The 17,022-nt window shown below is 41.6% G+C and overlaps 1 protein-coding gene across 3 annotated transcripts in view; it reads left to right on the forward strand.

The window, feature by feature from the left end:
* Positions 1-17,022, forward strand: part of DOCK11 (dedicator of cytokinesis 11) — a 923,283-nt gene that overhangs the window by 346,451 nt on the left and 559,810 nt on the right. For all 3 annotated transcript variants that reach the window (XM_053699249.1, XM_053699251.1, XM_053699250.1), the window contains exon 29: positions 16,358-16,441. In XM_053699249.1, the coding sequence (XP_053555224.1) occupies positions 16,358-16,441 (84 nt within the window). The remainder of the gene's footprint in view (positions 1-16,357; positions 16,442-17,022) is intronic.

Genomic DNA, 17,022 nt, shown 5'->3' on the forward strand with positions numbered 1-17,022 from the left:
TAAAGTAACCGGAGTTTGGCTCCTCCTCTTGTTTCTCGGTTACTTACCGCTACATCCCTCACTCTATCTCTGCTTCTGAGACTCGGTAAAGCCGACACGCTCAACACCCAAACGGGACTTGGCACCTCCCCTCCTAAAAAATTTAGGTATTGTTTGTTTATTTGTATTCACTTTACAGGGCTGATATAATATAGTACTACTCTTTATAACCGAGTAGTGAATCCTTGCTCTATTCCTTCATCTACAAGATACCAACAAGTATTCACTATTTTGACTCTGGTGCAAGTTATACACTAAGAATATCTGAACTATTCAATCTATTGCTAACAGTTCTATCTGGAAGTCAGATTGCAGTAACATTTATATATATAATTTTTACTGCACCATCTCTATTCAATTGTTGGAGAGAGATATTTATATCAAAGTTAAATTCACTATCTCCTTGTTACTTACCTACTCATAGTAAGTATCCATTGAATAGTGATACAAATAATATTTTAATTAACAATATCTGCAGTTGAGATCCACAATAATTCTTTTCACATTCTTACAATATGTATATATGCATATGCATATATATATATATATATATATATATATATATATACACATATTAGTCACAAATATATATATATATATATATATACACACACATATTAGTCATATATATCAGTTGGGCCGTAATTATATATATATATATATAAGATTACACTTGTAATCTTGCCCTATGTCTGAGCAAGCTACATGGATACAGGATTCAGTGGAAACTTTCCATAGTGCAGTAATGCACTTACTGCGTTTTCCTAACAATTTTCTGCCCTAGTATAAAAAGCCAGAGTAAGTTTACTCTGTTTTTTCTTTTTCCACAGGCCTCTTTGAGGAAGATGTGTCCTGTCATGCCTGGGAGCTGTATTTCTTCCGGACAGCGGATTAGCAGGTAAGTGCCATTGTCTTCTAAGTGGGGAGACTGTGCACTTAAAGGAGAGCAAGATCTTTTGGTAAAGAACCCTGCATATAATCCTTCAAATGGGATTTAATCAGTCAGGGAGTAGGCACTTAAGACGTGTTATGAGACTGGGTTATCTCCCTTGGAAAAGTAAGGGGCTAACTTTATTGTGACTCTGTATTTTTCTGGGGCTTGTAATTTTTTACACAGTGCAAGAGTGTCAGTTTTTGATTAAGGAGAATTCCTTTATTTTATCTTGAGGCTGACAAATTGGATGTTTTGCTGTCGGAGATTGCTATATGTTTGTGATCCAACCAGCATTTTTAGCCGCAAAGTGATATCGCTGGGGGAAATCTTCTGTAGGCGGGACTTCTCAGCATATTTGGAAAGGCAGCTTCTAGCTTTTCCATCTAAAGGGGAGGAGAGTCCACAGCTTCATTCATTACTTTTGGGAATAAAGAACCTGGCCACCAAGAGGAGGCAAAGACACCCCAGCCAAATGCTTAAATACCTCCCCCACTCCCCTCATCGCCCAGTCATTCTTTGCCTTTCGTAACAGGAGGATGGCAGAGAAGTGCAGAAGATTCGGAGTAGTCTCTTATGGAGGGTAGTACTCTTCAGAATCGGACTGGAGTTTTAAGTTATCCTGTCATCCTCTCAGTGAGAGCCTGTGTGAAAGTTAGAGTCCGGAGATGCAGGGAGAGTCTTTCTGCAAAACCATCCCGACTCAGCTCCACAAGCAATCAGCGTTTACGAGTTTCGCTGCCCGTTTCTACACTCAAGTCAGGAGCGATGCTTCTACCTGTCCCACTTGAAGGGCCGTGTTCCTGTTCCACGGCATAGATTCTGGTAAGATTGTTTCATTTTTTATACATAATGATAACACAGAAGACAGGGCCACAGAGTGGCGCCTTTTAACTTAGAGAATCAATGGTTAATATTCCTGGTAAGGGGATTATTGAACAGGGGGGTTTATACATGATATTGTTTATTGTGTTATTGCTTTGTTTTGTGCGAGATGAGGTTCTGGCAATGGTTGAACTTTCAGGTTGACTTCCGGGAGTATTTACGTGGCCAGTTTTGGCGCGTTTCTCCTTAGTGCAGGGGCGGTCCTGCGAGGCATCCCATGTGACCAGGTGTGGCAGTCTCCACTTCCTCTGTTGATCAGTGGCGCAGGAGACAAAGCGGTTTCTGTAGTCCGGGTCATAGGAGGTGGTGAGTTCCCCGGCCATTGGAGTATAAAGGGACCTGTTTATTAAGTTGTCTAGTCCATAATAAGAGCGCAAGCTATGGAGGACTCTGACGCATTAGAGGGTACTCCCTCTTTATCAAAGTCTTATGTCTGTGTTTTTTGTGAGGAGGCTCTTGTAGATCAGCCTGCTCAACTTTATTCCACATGCCTCAATAAGGTTGCGACATCTAAAAATAAAGGGATGTCTACTACTACTGAGCCGTCCACCTCTGAGGGTTCCCCGTCACTTGAGGTGCGTTCCCTGCTTTCATCTCTGGGTGCACATGCAGTGCCCCAGGGTCCAACCATTATTCCTATGGGAGAGATTCGTTGGCCGTCAGATTTTGTGGATCAACTGCAAATGGCGGTATCGAAAGTAATCTATGCCTTACCACATTCTGCTAAGGGCAAGCGTAGGGCGTATCAGGGCGGCCAGGCCCAGAGGCATTATATGATGATGAGGCCCACTCCGACTCTTCGGAGGAGGCTCCCTCTGGGTCAGAGTCCTTGTCATCTCATCCTCCGGCTGCGGAGGAGCCTGACTTTAGGTTTAAGATGGAGAATTTGCGCTTTTTGCTGAAGCAGGTGCTTGCTACTCTGGAGGTTCCGGAACCAAAGTTTCGGAAGAACCTTCAATTCCTAAGCTTGAAAAGGTATACGAGGACAGGATGGTGCCCCAGACCTTCCAGGTTTCTGTTAAGATGGCTAATATTATTAAGAATGAATGGGAGCTATTAGGTTAATCATTTTCCCCTTCTTCTTCTTTTAAGAAACTGTTCCCCATCCCGGACTCTCAGCTCGAGCTGTGGGGGACTGTCCATAAGGTGGATGGTGCTATTTCCATGCTCGCAAAGCGGACAACTATTCCCCTCGAGGATAGTTTGTCGTTTATAGTGCCCATGGATAAAAAGTTGGAAAACATGTTAAGGAAAATGTTTCAGCACACAATGTTTGTTTTTCATCTGGCAGCGTCTGTAGCTGCGGTTGCCGGAGCTGCGACATATTGGTGTGAATCCCTGTGTGAAATGGTCGAACGGGAGACTTCCATCGACGAGATACAGGATAAGATTAAGGCCTTAAGGGTAGCCAATTCTTTAATTTGTGACGTCAATATGAAAATTATTTGCGTGAACGCAAAGGTTTCAGGATTTTCTGTTTTAGCTCGCAGAGCTCTGTGGCTAAAGTCTTGGTCTGCAGACATGACCTGGAAGTCGAGGCTGTTGTCCCTACCCTTTCAAGGAAAGATTCTGTTCGGTCCAGGTTTGGATTCGATCATATCCACGGTTACGGGAGGTAGGTGAGTTTTCCTTTCGTGCAGACAAGGCCCGGCGCCAGCAGCCCGCCGCAAAAGCGGATCAGTCCAAGGGAACTTGGAAGCCTGCTCAGTCTTGGAACAAGTCAAAGCAGAACAAGAAGCCCGCCGAGACAAAATCGTCATGAAGGGGCGGCCCCGACCGGTCTCCAGACCAAGTAGGGGACAGATTGTCTCTCTTCTCCGAAGCCTGGTTGCAGGACATTCAGGACCCTTGGGTTCTGGAGGGTGTTGCTCCCAGGGTTACAGGATAGGTTTCAGGTCCCATCCGCCCAGGGGCAGATTCCTCCTGTCAAACCTGTCTTCAAGACCGGAAAAAAAGAGGCCTTTCTAGAATGTGTGAGGGATCTCTCCTCTCTAGGTGTTATCATACCAGTACCCCAAGCAGAAAGGGGTCTAGGTTACTATTCAAACCTTTTTGTGGTTCTAAAGAAGGAGGGCATGTTCCACCCGATTCTGGTTCTAAAGTTTTTAAACAAGTTTCTGGCTGTTCCATCATTCAAAATGGAAACGATCAGATCTATTCTGCCCCTAGTTCAAGAGGGACAGTTCATGAGGACAATAGACTTGAAGGATGCTTACCTTCATGTTTCAATTCACAGGGACCACTACAAGTTCCTAAGATTTGCATTTCTGGACCAACACTTCCAGTTTGTGGCCCCCCTTTCGGTCTGGCAAGAGTGTTCACGAAGGTTCTGGGGGCACTACTTGCAGTGTCCAGATCCAGGGGCATTGCTGTGGTGCCCTATTTGGACGACATCCTAGTCCAGGCGCCGTCTTTCAGCCTCGCAGAGGATCATTTGAGGGCTCTTCTTTTCTTGCTCCAATCTCACGGTTGGAAAATCAACTCAGGAAAGAGTTCCCTGGTTCCCAGCAACAGGGTGGAATTCCTGGGCACGATAATAGACTCTATGTCCATGAAAATATATCTCACAGACCAACGACACAGGAAGATTGCGTCCACCTGTCTTGCCCTTCAGTCCTTCTCAAGCCCTTTGGTGGCTCAGTGTATGGAGATGATCGGGCTCATGGTCTCCAGCATAGATGTCATCCCTTTCGCCAGGTTTCATCTCAGACCTCTTCAATTGTGCATGTTGAGACAGTGGAACGGCGATCATTCAGATCTATCACAGCGGATATCTGGATGCTCGGACCAGGGACTCCCTCTCTTGGTGGATACGTCCAGAGCATCTGTGCCTGGGGACATCCTTCTTGAGACCATCCTGGGAGATAGTGACAACAGACGCGAGTCTCGCAGGATGGGGAGCTGTTTGAGGTGCCAAGATGGCACAAGGAAAATGGACCCGGGAGGAGTCTCTCCTTTTGATAAATATTCTGGAACTTTACAATGCTCTGAGGGCGTGGCCTCCTCTGGGGTCGTTCAGCTTCATCAGATTCCAGACCCACAACATTACCTCGGTGGCTTACATCAACCATCAGGGGGGTACGTGGAGCTCCCTAGCAATGAGAGAGGTGTCTCGGATTTTGGAGTGGCCAGAGTTCCACTGCTGCTCGCTCTCAGCGATCCATATTCCAGGTGTGGACAACTGAGAGGTGGACTTTCTCAGCAGGCAATCCTTCCATCCGGGGGTGTTTGCGTAGATTTGTCTCAGATGGGGAGCGCCTGAGATAGATCTCATGGCGTCCAGACTTAATTGCAAGCTACCCTGATACGGATCGAGGTTGAGGGATCCCCAGGCAGAGCTGATAGATGCCTTAGTGGTGCCTCGGGGATTCAGCCTGGTTTATGTTTTTTCACTGTTTCCACTTCTACCTCGTATAGTGGCACGCATCAAGCAGGAGCGAGCTTCGGCCATCCTGGTTTGCGGATCTGGTGAGGATCTGGTGAGGATGTCATCCTCTCTGCCATGGAAGTTACCTTGTCGCAGGGATCTGCTGGAACAGGGTCCCTTTCAACATCAAAATCTCGTTTCTCTGAGGCTGACTGCGTGGAAATTGAACGCAAGAAGTCTTAGCCAAGAAGGGTTTTTCTGAAAGTGTTATTGACACTCTAGTTCAGCAAGGAAGCCAGTCACTCGTCGCATCTACCATAAGGTGTGGAGGACTTACTTGGCCTGGTGCGAGAAGCATGGATATCCTTGGCACAATGTGAAGGTATCCAGGATTCTGTCCTTTCTCCAAGAGGGTTTGGAGAAGGGTCTTGCCGCCAGTTAAAAGAACAGATTTCGGCATTATCAGTCTTGTTGCACAGGAGACTCACTGAGTTTCCTGACATTCAGTCGTTTGTTCAGGCTTTGTCTATCTATCTTTAGGCAGTCTACTCCGCCATGGAGCTTAAACTTGGTCGTTAAGGTATTGCAGAGAGTTCTGTTTGAGCCTATGCATTCCATTGACATTTAGATTTTGTCCTGGAAGGTTTTCTTCCTGTTGGCTATTGCATCAGCACGCAGAGTATCTGAGCTCGCTGCCTTGCAATTTGAGCCTCCTTACTTAGTTTTTCATGAGGATAAGGCGGTTCTTCACACCGGTTTGGGATTTCTTCCCATGGTGGTATCTAACTGTATTATCAATCAGGAAATAATTGTTGTCCTAACCCTTCCTCTTCTAAGGAGAGGTTACTTCATAATCTGGATGTGGATCATACCTTGAAGTTCTATCTTCAGGCTACAAAGGATTTTAGACAGTCTACATCTCTTTTTGTGGTGTATTCCGGGAAGCGCAAGGGGCAGAGGGCCTCTTCTACTTCTTTGTCTTTTTGGTTGAGGAGTTTGATTCGCTTGGCCTATGAGACAGCGAGACATAAGTGTCCTCAGAGGATCATGGCTCATTCAACTAGAGCTGTGGCTTCGTCTTGGGCCTTCAAAAATGAGGCCTCTATGGAGCAGATTTGTAAGGCGGCTACCTGGTCCTCTTTACACACTTTAACAAAATTTTATAAATTTGAAGTTTTGGCTTCTGCAGAAGCTGTTTTTGGGAGAAAGATTCAACAGGCTGTGGTGCCCTCAGATTAGGGTCCGCCTTTTTACCCTCTCGGTTTCATTCAGTGTCTTCTATAGCTTGGGTATATGTTTCCCAAAAGTAATGAATGAAGCCATGGACTCTCCTCCCCTTTAGATGGAAAACATAAATTATGCTTAACTGATCATTTTATTTCCATCGTGGGGAGGAGAGTCCACGGCTCCCGCCCGTAACTCTGGTGGGCGGACCTCAATTGAATTTATCTTCTGGCACCATTTATACCCTGATATTTCTCCTACTGTTCCTTGTTCCCTCGACAGAATGACTGGGGGATGAGGGGAGTGGGGGAGGTATTTAAGCCTTTGGCTGGGGTGTCTTTGCCTCCTCCTGGTGGTCAGGTTCTTTATTTCCAAAAGTAATGAATGAAGCCATGGACTCTACTCTCCACGATGGAAATAAAATTAACAGGTAAGCATAGTTTTTGTTTTTTTGCACCTTCTGTGACGCATGCCATTATGCCGATCACGTGATGCTCTTCTCAGTATTGGGAGCAGTGTTGGCTACTCAGCAGTGATTTCTTCAATCGGAATTGCTTCATTAAGGCCACATTCTTTTTGTCACAGTAGCGGGTGAAAGGTAGCCACCTCAGTTACGGCTGAGGTGTGGAGGTGCGGAGTTTTTATTTGAGCGTATCTTCGCTTTTCATTTCTGTTTGAGCCTATGCATTCCATTGACATTTAGATTTTGTCCTGGAAGGTTTTCTTCCTGTTGGCTATTGCATCAGCACGCAGAGTATCTGAGCTCGCTGCCTTGCAATTTGAGCCTCCTTACTTAGTTTTTCATGAGGATAAGGCGGTTCTTCACACCGGTTTGGGATTTCTTCCCATGGTGGTATCTAACTGTATTATCAATCAGGAAATAATTGTTGTCCTAACCCTTCCTCTTCTAAGGAGAGGTTACTTCATAATCTGGATGTGGATCATACCTTGAAGTTCTATCTTCAGGCTACAAAGGATTTTAGACAGTCTACATCTCTTTTTGTGGTGTATTCCGGGAAGCGCAAGGGGCAGAGGGCCTCTTCTACTTCTTTGTCTTTTTGGTTGAGGAGTTTGATTCGCTTGGCCTATGAGACAGCGAGACATAAGTGTCCTCAGAGGATCATGGCTCATTCAACTAGAGCTGTGGCTTCATCTTGGGCCTTCAAAAATGAGGCCTCTATGGAGCAGATTTGTAAGGCGGCTACCTGGTCCTCTTTACACACTTTAACAAAATTTTATAAATTTGAAGTTTTGGCTTCTGCAGAAGCTGTTTTTGGGAGAAAGATTCAACAGGCTGTGGTGCCCTCAGATTAGGGTCCGCCTTTTTACCCTCTCGGTTTCATTCAGTGTCTTCTATAGCTTGGGTATATGTTTCCCAAAAGTAATGAATGAAGCCATGGACTCTCCTCCCCTTTAGATGGAAAACATAAATTATGCTTAACTGATCATTTTATTTCCATCGTGGGGAGGAGAGTCCACGGCTCCCGCCCGTAACTCTGGTGGGCGGACCTCAATTGAATTTATCTTCTGGCACCATTTATACCCTGATATTTCTCCTACTGTTCCTTGTTCCCTCGACAGAATGACTGGGGGATGAGGGGAGTGGGGGAGGTATTTAAGCCTTTGGCTGGGGTGTCTTTGCCTCCTCCTGGTGGTCAGGTTCTTTATTTCCAAAAGTAATGAATGAAGCCATGGACTCTACTCTCCACGATGGAAATAAAATTAACAGGTAAGCATAGTTTTTGTTTTTTTGCACCTTCTGTGACGCATGCCATTATGCCGATCACGTGATGCTCTTCTCAGTATTGGGAGCAGTGTTGGCTACTCAGCAGTGATTTCTTCAATCGGAATTGCTTCATTAAGGCCACATTCTTTTTGTCACAGTAGCGGGTGAAAGGTAGCCACCTCAGTTACGGCTGAGGTGTGGAGGTGCGGAGTTTTTATTTGAGCGTATCTTCGCTTTTCATTTCACTACAACGCATTTGACCTAACTATACCAGTCTTCATTTGTCTATATCTATTTCCCTTGTTGCTGAACCAATACTTTAGCTTAGGGTTCTTTTTTTGTATAATAAAACATTTTACACCTCCTTTTTATTTTTTTTGTTACATATTTTGTTTCTTAAAGGAACAGTATTACATAGCTTGTTCTTTTTTACTAACTGTGTATCTGAGGCCATGTCTGACATGGAGCAGGAGTCTGCTGTCATTAATCAGTGCCTTTTATGTTTGGAAGTCCAAATTGCTGCCCCTATGCAATTAAGTTAGCCAATTCCTGTTTCCTCTAAGGTCAAGCTTCTGGTGATTCCTTACAAGGGTAAGACCTTGTTTGGACCTGGTCTGGTAGAAATAATGTCTGACATTACGGGTGGAAAAGGGTCTTTTCTACCTCAAGCTAAGAAGAATAGACTTAAAGGAAGTCAGAGTAACTTTCGTTCCTTTCATAGCTTCAAAGGAAAGTCTTCCCCTTCTTCTTCCAAACAGGAGCAGTCAACTCTTCTTGGAGACCCAGTCAGTTTTGGAACAAGGGGAAGCAATCAAAGAAACCTGCAGCTGAATCCAAATCAACATGAAGGGTTTGCCCCTGATCCAGGATCGGATCAAGTAGGGGGCAGACTGTCTCAGTTCTCTCAAGCTTGGATACGAGATGTCCCAGATCCTTTGGCTTTGGACATAGTATCCCAGGGTTACAAATTGGAATTCAAGACTTTTCCTCCCAGGGGCAGGTTTCACCTCTCAAGATTATATGCAGACCAGATAAAAAGAGAGGCATTCTTGAAATATATTCACAACCTTTCCTCCCTGGGGGTGATAGTTCCAGTTCCTGTACAGGAACAGGATCTAGGTTTCTATTCCAATCTGTTCATAGTTCCCAAAAAAGAGGGAACTTTCTGATCTATTCTAGACCTGAAGTGTTTAAACAAGTTTGTCAGAGTACAATCCTTCAAGATGGAAACTATTCGTTCCATTCTTCCCTTAGTTCTAGAGGATCAGTTTTTTGACAACTATAGAGCTGACGGATGCGTACCTTCATGTTCCCATTCACCGGGATCATCACCAGTTCCTGAGATTCGCATTTCTAGACAAACACTTTCAGTTTGTGGCTCTTCCATTTTGCCTTGCCACAGCTCCCAGAATTTTCTCAAAGGTTCTGGGGGCTCTCTTGGCAGTCATCAGGTCCTGGGGAATTGCTGTAGCGCCATATCTGGACAACATATTGGTTCAGGCGCCATCTTCAACAAGCAAAATCGCATACAGAGATCTTGTTGTCTTCTCTACGTTCCCACAGATGGAAAGTGGATCTGGAAAAGAGTTCCCTTGTTCCAGCTACAAGGGTAGTTTTTTAGGGTCTATAATAGATTCCCTAGCTATGAAAAGTTTTCTGACGGAAGTCAGAATATCATAGATTTTTCTGCTTGCCTCTCTCTGCAGTCTATTGTTCGGCCTTCAGTAGCTCAATGTATGGAGGTAATTGGTCTGATGTTTGCTTCCATGTACATTGTGCCCTTTGCTCGGTTCCATTTGAGAGCTCTGCAATTAAGTATGCTCAGGCAATGGAACGGAGACCATTTGGATCTCTCTCAGATGATAGATCTAGACCAACATCTTTCTTTCATGATTTAGGCAGAACAAGAACATTTATGCTTACCTGATCATTTTGTTTTTTGACACGATGAGTCCACTGATCATCTTAATTACTTTTGGGAATACCACTCTTGCCCTGCAGGAGGTGGCAAAGAGCACCACAGCAAAGCTGTTAAATATCACCTTCCTTCCCTCCCAACCCAGTCATTCTCTTTGCCTACGTCAAGTGCAAGGAGGTGGTAAATTAGGTGTTAGAAAAGATACTTCAATCAAGAGTTTATTATTTTTAAAGTAGTGCAAGATTGTGCTGCTTTGTCCTAGGGTGTAGCCGTAGTCCATATCAGTCTCTTCAGTAGAGCAGTGGTGGCTAGAACATACAATTTTAAACAACTTTCCAGTTTAATTCTATTATCAAATTTGTTTCATTCTCTTTTTATCATTTGTTGAAGAAGCAGCAATGCACTACTGGGTGAGCCAATGACAATCAGTATATATATGCAGCCACCAATCAGCTGCTAGAACCTCGGTTCTCTGCTGCTCCCGAGCTTGCCTAGATAAACCCATTAGCACAGGATAACAAGAGAAGGAAGCAAATTAAATAATATAAGTAAATTTGAAAGTTGTTTAAAATTGTATGCTCTATCTAAATCATGAATGTCTAATTATGACTTTGTCCAATAAATCAGAACCTCCTGAGACACCAGCAGCTGAAATTTACACCCTTACTGAAAATCTTATAGGATCAAGATCTCAGAGTCTGTTTTGCCAGCTTTTCATGAATGGCTATTATGGGTTTTATCCCCAAAAATCAAGTTTATCATCTGGGCTATCTGTAGCTCCTTAGCAGTAAAGGGATTGTAAATAAATGGAGAATTCATCAATTCAGAATTGATAACATTGAATTTCCCAGATTTGCATTTTGTTAGGTACATAGAAGGACTGGGACACAGAAGATCTGAGAGTTTAATGACAACTGAAATATTCTTTATTAGCCTGTAGGTGTCTCTAAAGCACAATAAAATAGAGTCTAGATCTTTGTCTTTGTACAACAACCAGTAACTTTTGTTTTGACATAAGCATCAGAAAATATCAGCAATGTCGGTATAAATGTGTTCTAGGGATGTGCACTTGGATCCTTCGTTAGGATCCGAATGCGGATGAAGGAGGTTGGCAACCCCTAATCTGCTGCCCCCGACATCACAGACACCTACATTATATTTATTAACCCCTAATCTGCCTCTCCCAACATCGCCGACACCTACATTATACTTATGAACTCCTAATCTGCTGCTCCCAACATTGCAGACACCTACATTATATTTATTAACCCCTAATCTGCTGCCCCAACATCGCCGACACCTACATAATGTTATTAATCCCTAATCTGCCGCCCCCCACGTTGCCGCCACTATAATAAATATATTAACCCCTAAACCGCCGTACTCCCGCATCGCAAACACTAGTTAAATATTATTAACCCCTAACTGCCGCCCCTAACATCGCCACCACCTACCTACATTTATTAACCCCTAATCTGCCGCCCCCAATGTCGCCACCACTATACTACATTTATTAACCCCTAAACCTAAGTCTAACCCTAACACCCCTAACTTAAATATAATTCAAATAAATCTAAATAAAAATTGCTATCATTACCTAAATAATTCCTATTTAAAACTAAATACTTACCTGTAAAATAAACCCTCAGATAGCTACAATATAACTAATAGTTACATTGTATCTAGCTTAGGTTTTATTTTTATTTCACAGGCAAGTTTGTATTTATTTTAACTAGGTAGAATAGTTACTAAATAGTTATTAACTATTTACTAACTACCTAGCTAAAATAAATACAAATTTACCTGTAAAATAAAACCTAATCTGGGTTACACTAACACCTAACCTTACACTACAATTAAATAAATTACTTAAATTAAATACAATTACCTAAATTACAAAAAAAATAATTGCACCTAATCTAATAGCCCTATCAAAATACCTCCCCCCCCCCCAAAATAAAAAAATCCCTAGCCTAAACTAAACTACCAATAGCCCTTAAAAGGGCCTTTTGCAGGGCATTGCCCCAAAGAAATCAGCTCTTTTACCTGTAAAAAAAAAATACAAACAACCCCCAACAGTAAAACCCACCACCCACACAACCAACCCCCCAAATAAAAACCTAACTAAAAAAACCTAAGCTCCCCATTTTTTCCTGAAAAGGGCATTTGGATGGGCATTGCCCTTAAAAGGGCATTTAGCTCTATTGCTGCCCAAACCCTAACCTAAAAATAAAACCCACCCAATAAACCCTTAAAAAAACCTTACACTAACCCCTGAAGATCTACTTACAGTTTTGAAAAGCCGACATCCATCCTCAACGAAGCCGGGAGAAGTCCACAAAGAAGCGACAAGAAGTCCTCAACAAAGCCTGGAGAAGTCTTTATCCAAGCCGGCAGAAGTGGTCCTCCGATAGGATTGAGCTTCAATCCTATTGGCTGATCCAATCAGCCAATAGGATTGAGCTCGCATTCTATTGGCTATTCCAATCAGTTTAGTTTTAAATAGGAATTATTTAGGTAATGATAGGAATTTTTAATTAGATTTATTTTAATTATATTTAAGTTAGGGGGGGTTAGGGTTAGACTTAGGTTTAGGGGTTAATAACTTTAGTATAGTGGCGGCGACATTGGGGTGGCAGATTAGGGGTTAATAACTGTAATGTAGGTTGCGGCGATGTTAGGGGCAGCAGATTAAGGGTTAATAATATTAAACTAGTGTTTGTGAGGCGGGAGTGCGGCGGTTTAAGGGGTTAAAATGCTTATTCTAGTGGCAGCGATGTCCGGAGAGGCAGATTAGGGGTTAATAATTTTATTTTAGTGTTTGCGATGCGGGAGGGCCTCGGTTTAGGGGTTAATAATTAGTTTATGGGTGTTAGTGTACTTTTTAACACTTTAGTTATGAGTTTTATGCTACAGCTTTGTAGTGTAAAACTCATATCTACTGACTTTAGAATGCTTTACGAATCTTGCAGGATAGGCTGTACCGCTCACTTTTTGGCCTCCAAAAAAAGCTTGTAATATCGGCGCTATGGAAGTCCCATTGAAAAAAAAATTTACGCAAATTGCGTAAGTTAATTTGCGGTACGGCCAAAAAAGTGTGCGGGACAGCTGTACCTACAAGACTCGTAATAGCAGCGGTAGTGAAAAAGCAGCGTTATGAACCTTAACGCTGCTTTTTTACTTATAACGCAAAACTCGTAATATAGCCGTTAGATTCCCCAAACCCTAATCTAAAAAATAAACACACCCAAAAAACCCTTAAAAAAACTAACATTCGAATTAGACAGTAGAATGAGAGCTGCTAAAATCCTATTGCTGATTTGAACAGCCAATAGGATTTTAGCAGCCCTAATTCCTATTGGCTGATTCAAATTTTTCAGCAAATAGGAATGCAAGGGACGTCATCTTGAATCGCGTCCTTTGCATTGAAGATTCAGTGTACGGCGGCGACCGTATGAAGAGGATGCTCTGCGCCGGATGTCTTCAGGATGGACCCGCTCCGCGCCGGCTGGATGAAGATAGAAGAGGCCGTCTGGATGAAGACTTCTTGCCGCATGGATGATGACTTCGCCGTCTGGATGAAGATATTTCAAGTGGGACTTCAAAAACTGTAAGTGGATCGTCGGGGGTTAGTGTTAGGCTTTTTTAAGGGTTTATTGGGTGGGTTTTATTTTTTAGTTTAGGGTCTGGGCAGTAAAAGAGCTAAATGCCCTTTTAAGGGCAATGCCCATACAAATGCCCTTTTCAGGGCAATGGATAGCTTAGGTTTGTAATGTGGGTGTGTGTAATGTTAGTGGGTCTTTGTATTTTTTTTTCATTAAAAGAGCTGATATCTTTAGGACAATGCCCTACAAAAGGCCATTGGTATTTTATTTTATTTTATTTTATTCTAGATTAGGTTCTAGATTAGGTTTTTTAATTTGGGGTGTTTTTTATGGGTAATTTGTTTGTGATTTTGTGTCATTTATATTTTTAGGGGTGTTTTTTTAACAAAATAGCTGTATATCTCAGGCAATTCCCTACAAAAGGCCCTTTTAAGGGCCCTTGGTAGTTTGGGGGGGTGGTTTGTATAGTGTTAACGGGGGTTTGTATTTTTTTTTGGAGTAAAATAGCTGTTTATCTCAGAGCAATGCCCTACAAAAGCCGCTTTTAAGGGCCCTTGGTAGTTTATTCTAGAGTAGGGTTTTTTATTTTGGGGTGTATTAGAATAGGATTCATCTTTATTTTTTTGATCATTTAATTTGTTGTTTTTTTTTATTTTTTGTTATGGTAGTTTTTTTTATTTTTTGTAATGGTAGTTTTTTTTATTTTTTTAATGTTAGGTTTTAGTGTAAAGCGGGTTAGGTTTTATTTCACAGGTAAGTTTGTATTTATTTTAACTAGGTAGTTAGTAAATATTTACTAACTAGTCTACCTAGTTAAAATAAATACACACTTACCTGTGAAATAAAAATCAAACCTAAGCTAGATACAATATAACTATTAGTTATATTGTAGCTAGCTTAGGTTTTATTTCACAGGTAAGTATGTATTAAGTGTTAAATAGGTATTATTTAGTTAATAATTGTAAATTTAATTTAGATCTAATTTATTATATTAAAGTTAGGGGGGTTAGGGTTAGGTTTAGGGGTTAATATAGTTTAATTTAGCTTGTTGCGATGTGGGGGGGCTGGCGATTTAGGGGTTAATAGGTTTATTTAGTTAATAATTGTAAATTTAATTTAGCTATATTTTTATTATGTTAAAGTTAGGGGGTGTTAGGGTTACATTAGGGTTAGGGTTACGTTAGGGTTACATAAGGGTTAGGTTTAGGGGTTAATATAGTTTAATTTCACTTGTTGCGATGTGGGGGGCTGGCGGTTTATGGGTAAATAAATGTAGTATAGTGGCGGCAATATCGGGAGCGGCAGATTAGGGGTTTATAATTTTATTTAGGTAGCGGCGATATCGGGAGCGACAGATTAGGGGTTAATAACTGTAGGCAGGCGTCAGCGATGTTGGGGGCAGCAGATTAGGGGTGTTTAGACGTAGGGTTTATGTTAGGGTGTTAGGTTTAAACTGTATTTTTATTTCCCCATAGACATCAATTGGGCTGCGTTACGGAACTTTTGTTTCCGCAATCACAGGTGTTAGGTTTTTTTCTAACCCGCTCTCCCCATTGATGTCTATGGGGAAATCGTGCACGAGCATGTATCAGCAGTGCTCTAATTGTGTGCGGTATAGAGCTCAAGCAACCATATCGCACGCAAAAGGTGTATGTTTGAAAACTTGTAATGGCAGCGCTATAGGAAATTAAATCTTAACTTTTGTTGCGTTCGTTAATTTCCCTATAGCGCTCAAAACTCGTAATCTAGGTGATTAAGGCTCCTCCTTGGAACCTTAATCTTGTTCTCTTCAACATTCTCCGGTTGATCCGTGACATTCCTTAAGATTAGTTGTTATCTTGGAAGTTTTTGTTTCTTTTGACTATCTCTTTCGCTCGGAGAGTCTCTAAACTCTCAGTTTTGCAGTATGATTCACCTTATCTTATTTTTCATGCTGATAAAGCGGTTCTTCGTATTTCCTAAGGTTGTTTCTAATAAGAATATTAATAAGGAGATTGTTTTTCCATCTCTATGTTCTAAGCCTTCTTCTTACAAAGAACATCTGTTGCACAATTTGGATGTTGTGCGTGTTCTTAAATTCTATCTGGAGGGTTTTCCCCAATCCTCTGGTCATTTTATCTGTTTCTCCGGGAACCATAAAGGGCAGAAAGCTTCTGCTTCTATTTTTCTTTTTGATTGCGAAGTGTTATTAAAACTGCTGGTAAGCAACCTCCTGAGAGAATTACGGTTCATTACACCTGAGCTGTGTAGCTGTTAACATTTTGTGTGCTTTATGAACCATGAAAGTTTTATTCTGACATTCATGTCCCTGAGATATGACAGATTAGTTATCCAGAAAATGCCTATGTACAATTAATACAAATGTTTAAAAGTTTAGATTACTTCTGATGGTTGTGATATTTGTAAGAACCGAAGCTAAAATGATAGTTATGTATTAATGTGTTTTGTTTTATTTTATTTATCCCCCCCCCCCCCCCCAATGTTTCATTACAATTAAGGTTTATTTTTTAATTGTGGGCAAATCATATTCCAAGAGAGTTGCTGCATTCAAACTTAAAAATAAATAACTATTCTTCTGATGTATATATATTTTTCAATTGTGTTGTTGCATTTGTTTTTGTTACTTTTAAAATTCCTGTTATGTTTGTCTCTTGTTTTTCAGAGATGCCTAACCTTGATGGACAGAGGATTTGTATTCAACCTAATAAATGATTACATGTCTGGATTTAGTCCCAAGGACCCCAAGGTAACCTAAGACTTTTGTCATACTGATGACTTTAGACATTAGACAGGAAACATATTTTTGATACCTCTGAAATGCATTTAAAAACATGGATGTTCCAATTTGAGATCACAATTGTATATTTTGTTAAATACTAAAATTTGCAATTTTATTTAGCACATTATTCCATTAGAAGTACTGAGTAGAGCATAACATTTACCGCACTCATTGGGTCATGTGCAATTGGTGCACACTGGTTGTGAAGGCAAATTATGCCTTAATTTGCATTATGCATTAATAAATATGGACTTTATTATTTTTTTTTATGTAAAACATGGCTTGACAAACCCAGGTGTCAGAAAGCCTCTGGTGCCTTAAAAATAGGCCCTGGTTCCTTGGCTTAGAATTCCCAAGATACCTGTGGGTGCCCCCCACTTCACCATGTCAGTCGCCACCACATACACATACATATATATATATGTGTGTGTTTGTACATATTTGTGTATGAAAATACTAGCATATATAGATACATACTTACATCATAAGGATAACAAAAAGGTTCTGGCTCCTATATTTAAGGGCTGACTCCTAGGCCTTTTTTATAA

The sequence above is a fragment of the Bombina bombina genome, chromosome 1 (assembly GCF_027579735.1).
Source record: "Bombina bombina isolate aBomBom1 chromosome 1, aBomBom1.pri, whole genome shotgun sequence".
NCBI lineage: Eukaryota > Metazoa > Chordata > Amphibia > Anura > Bombinatoridae > Bombina > Bombina bombina.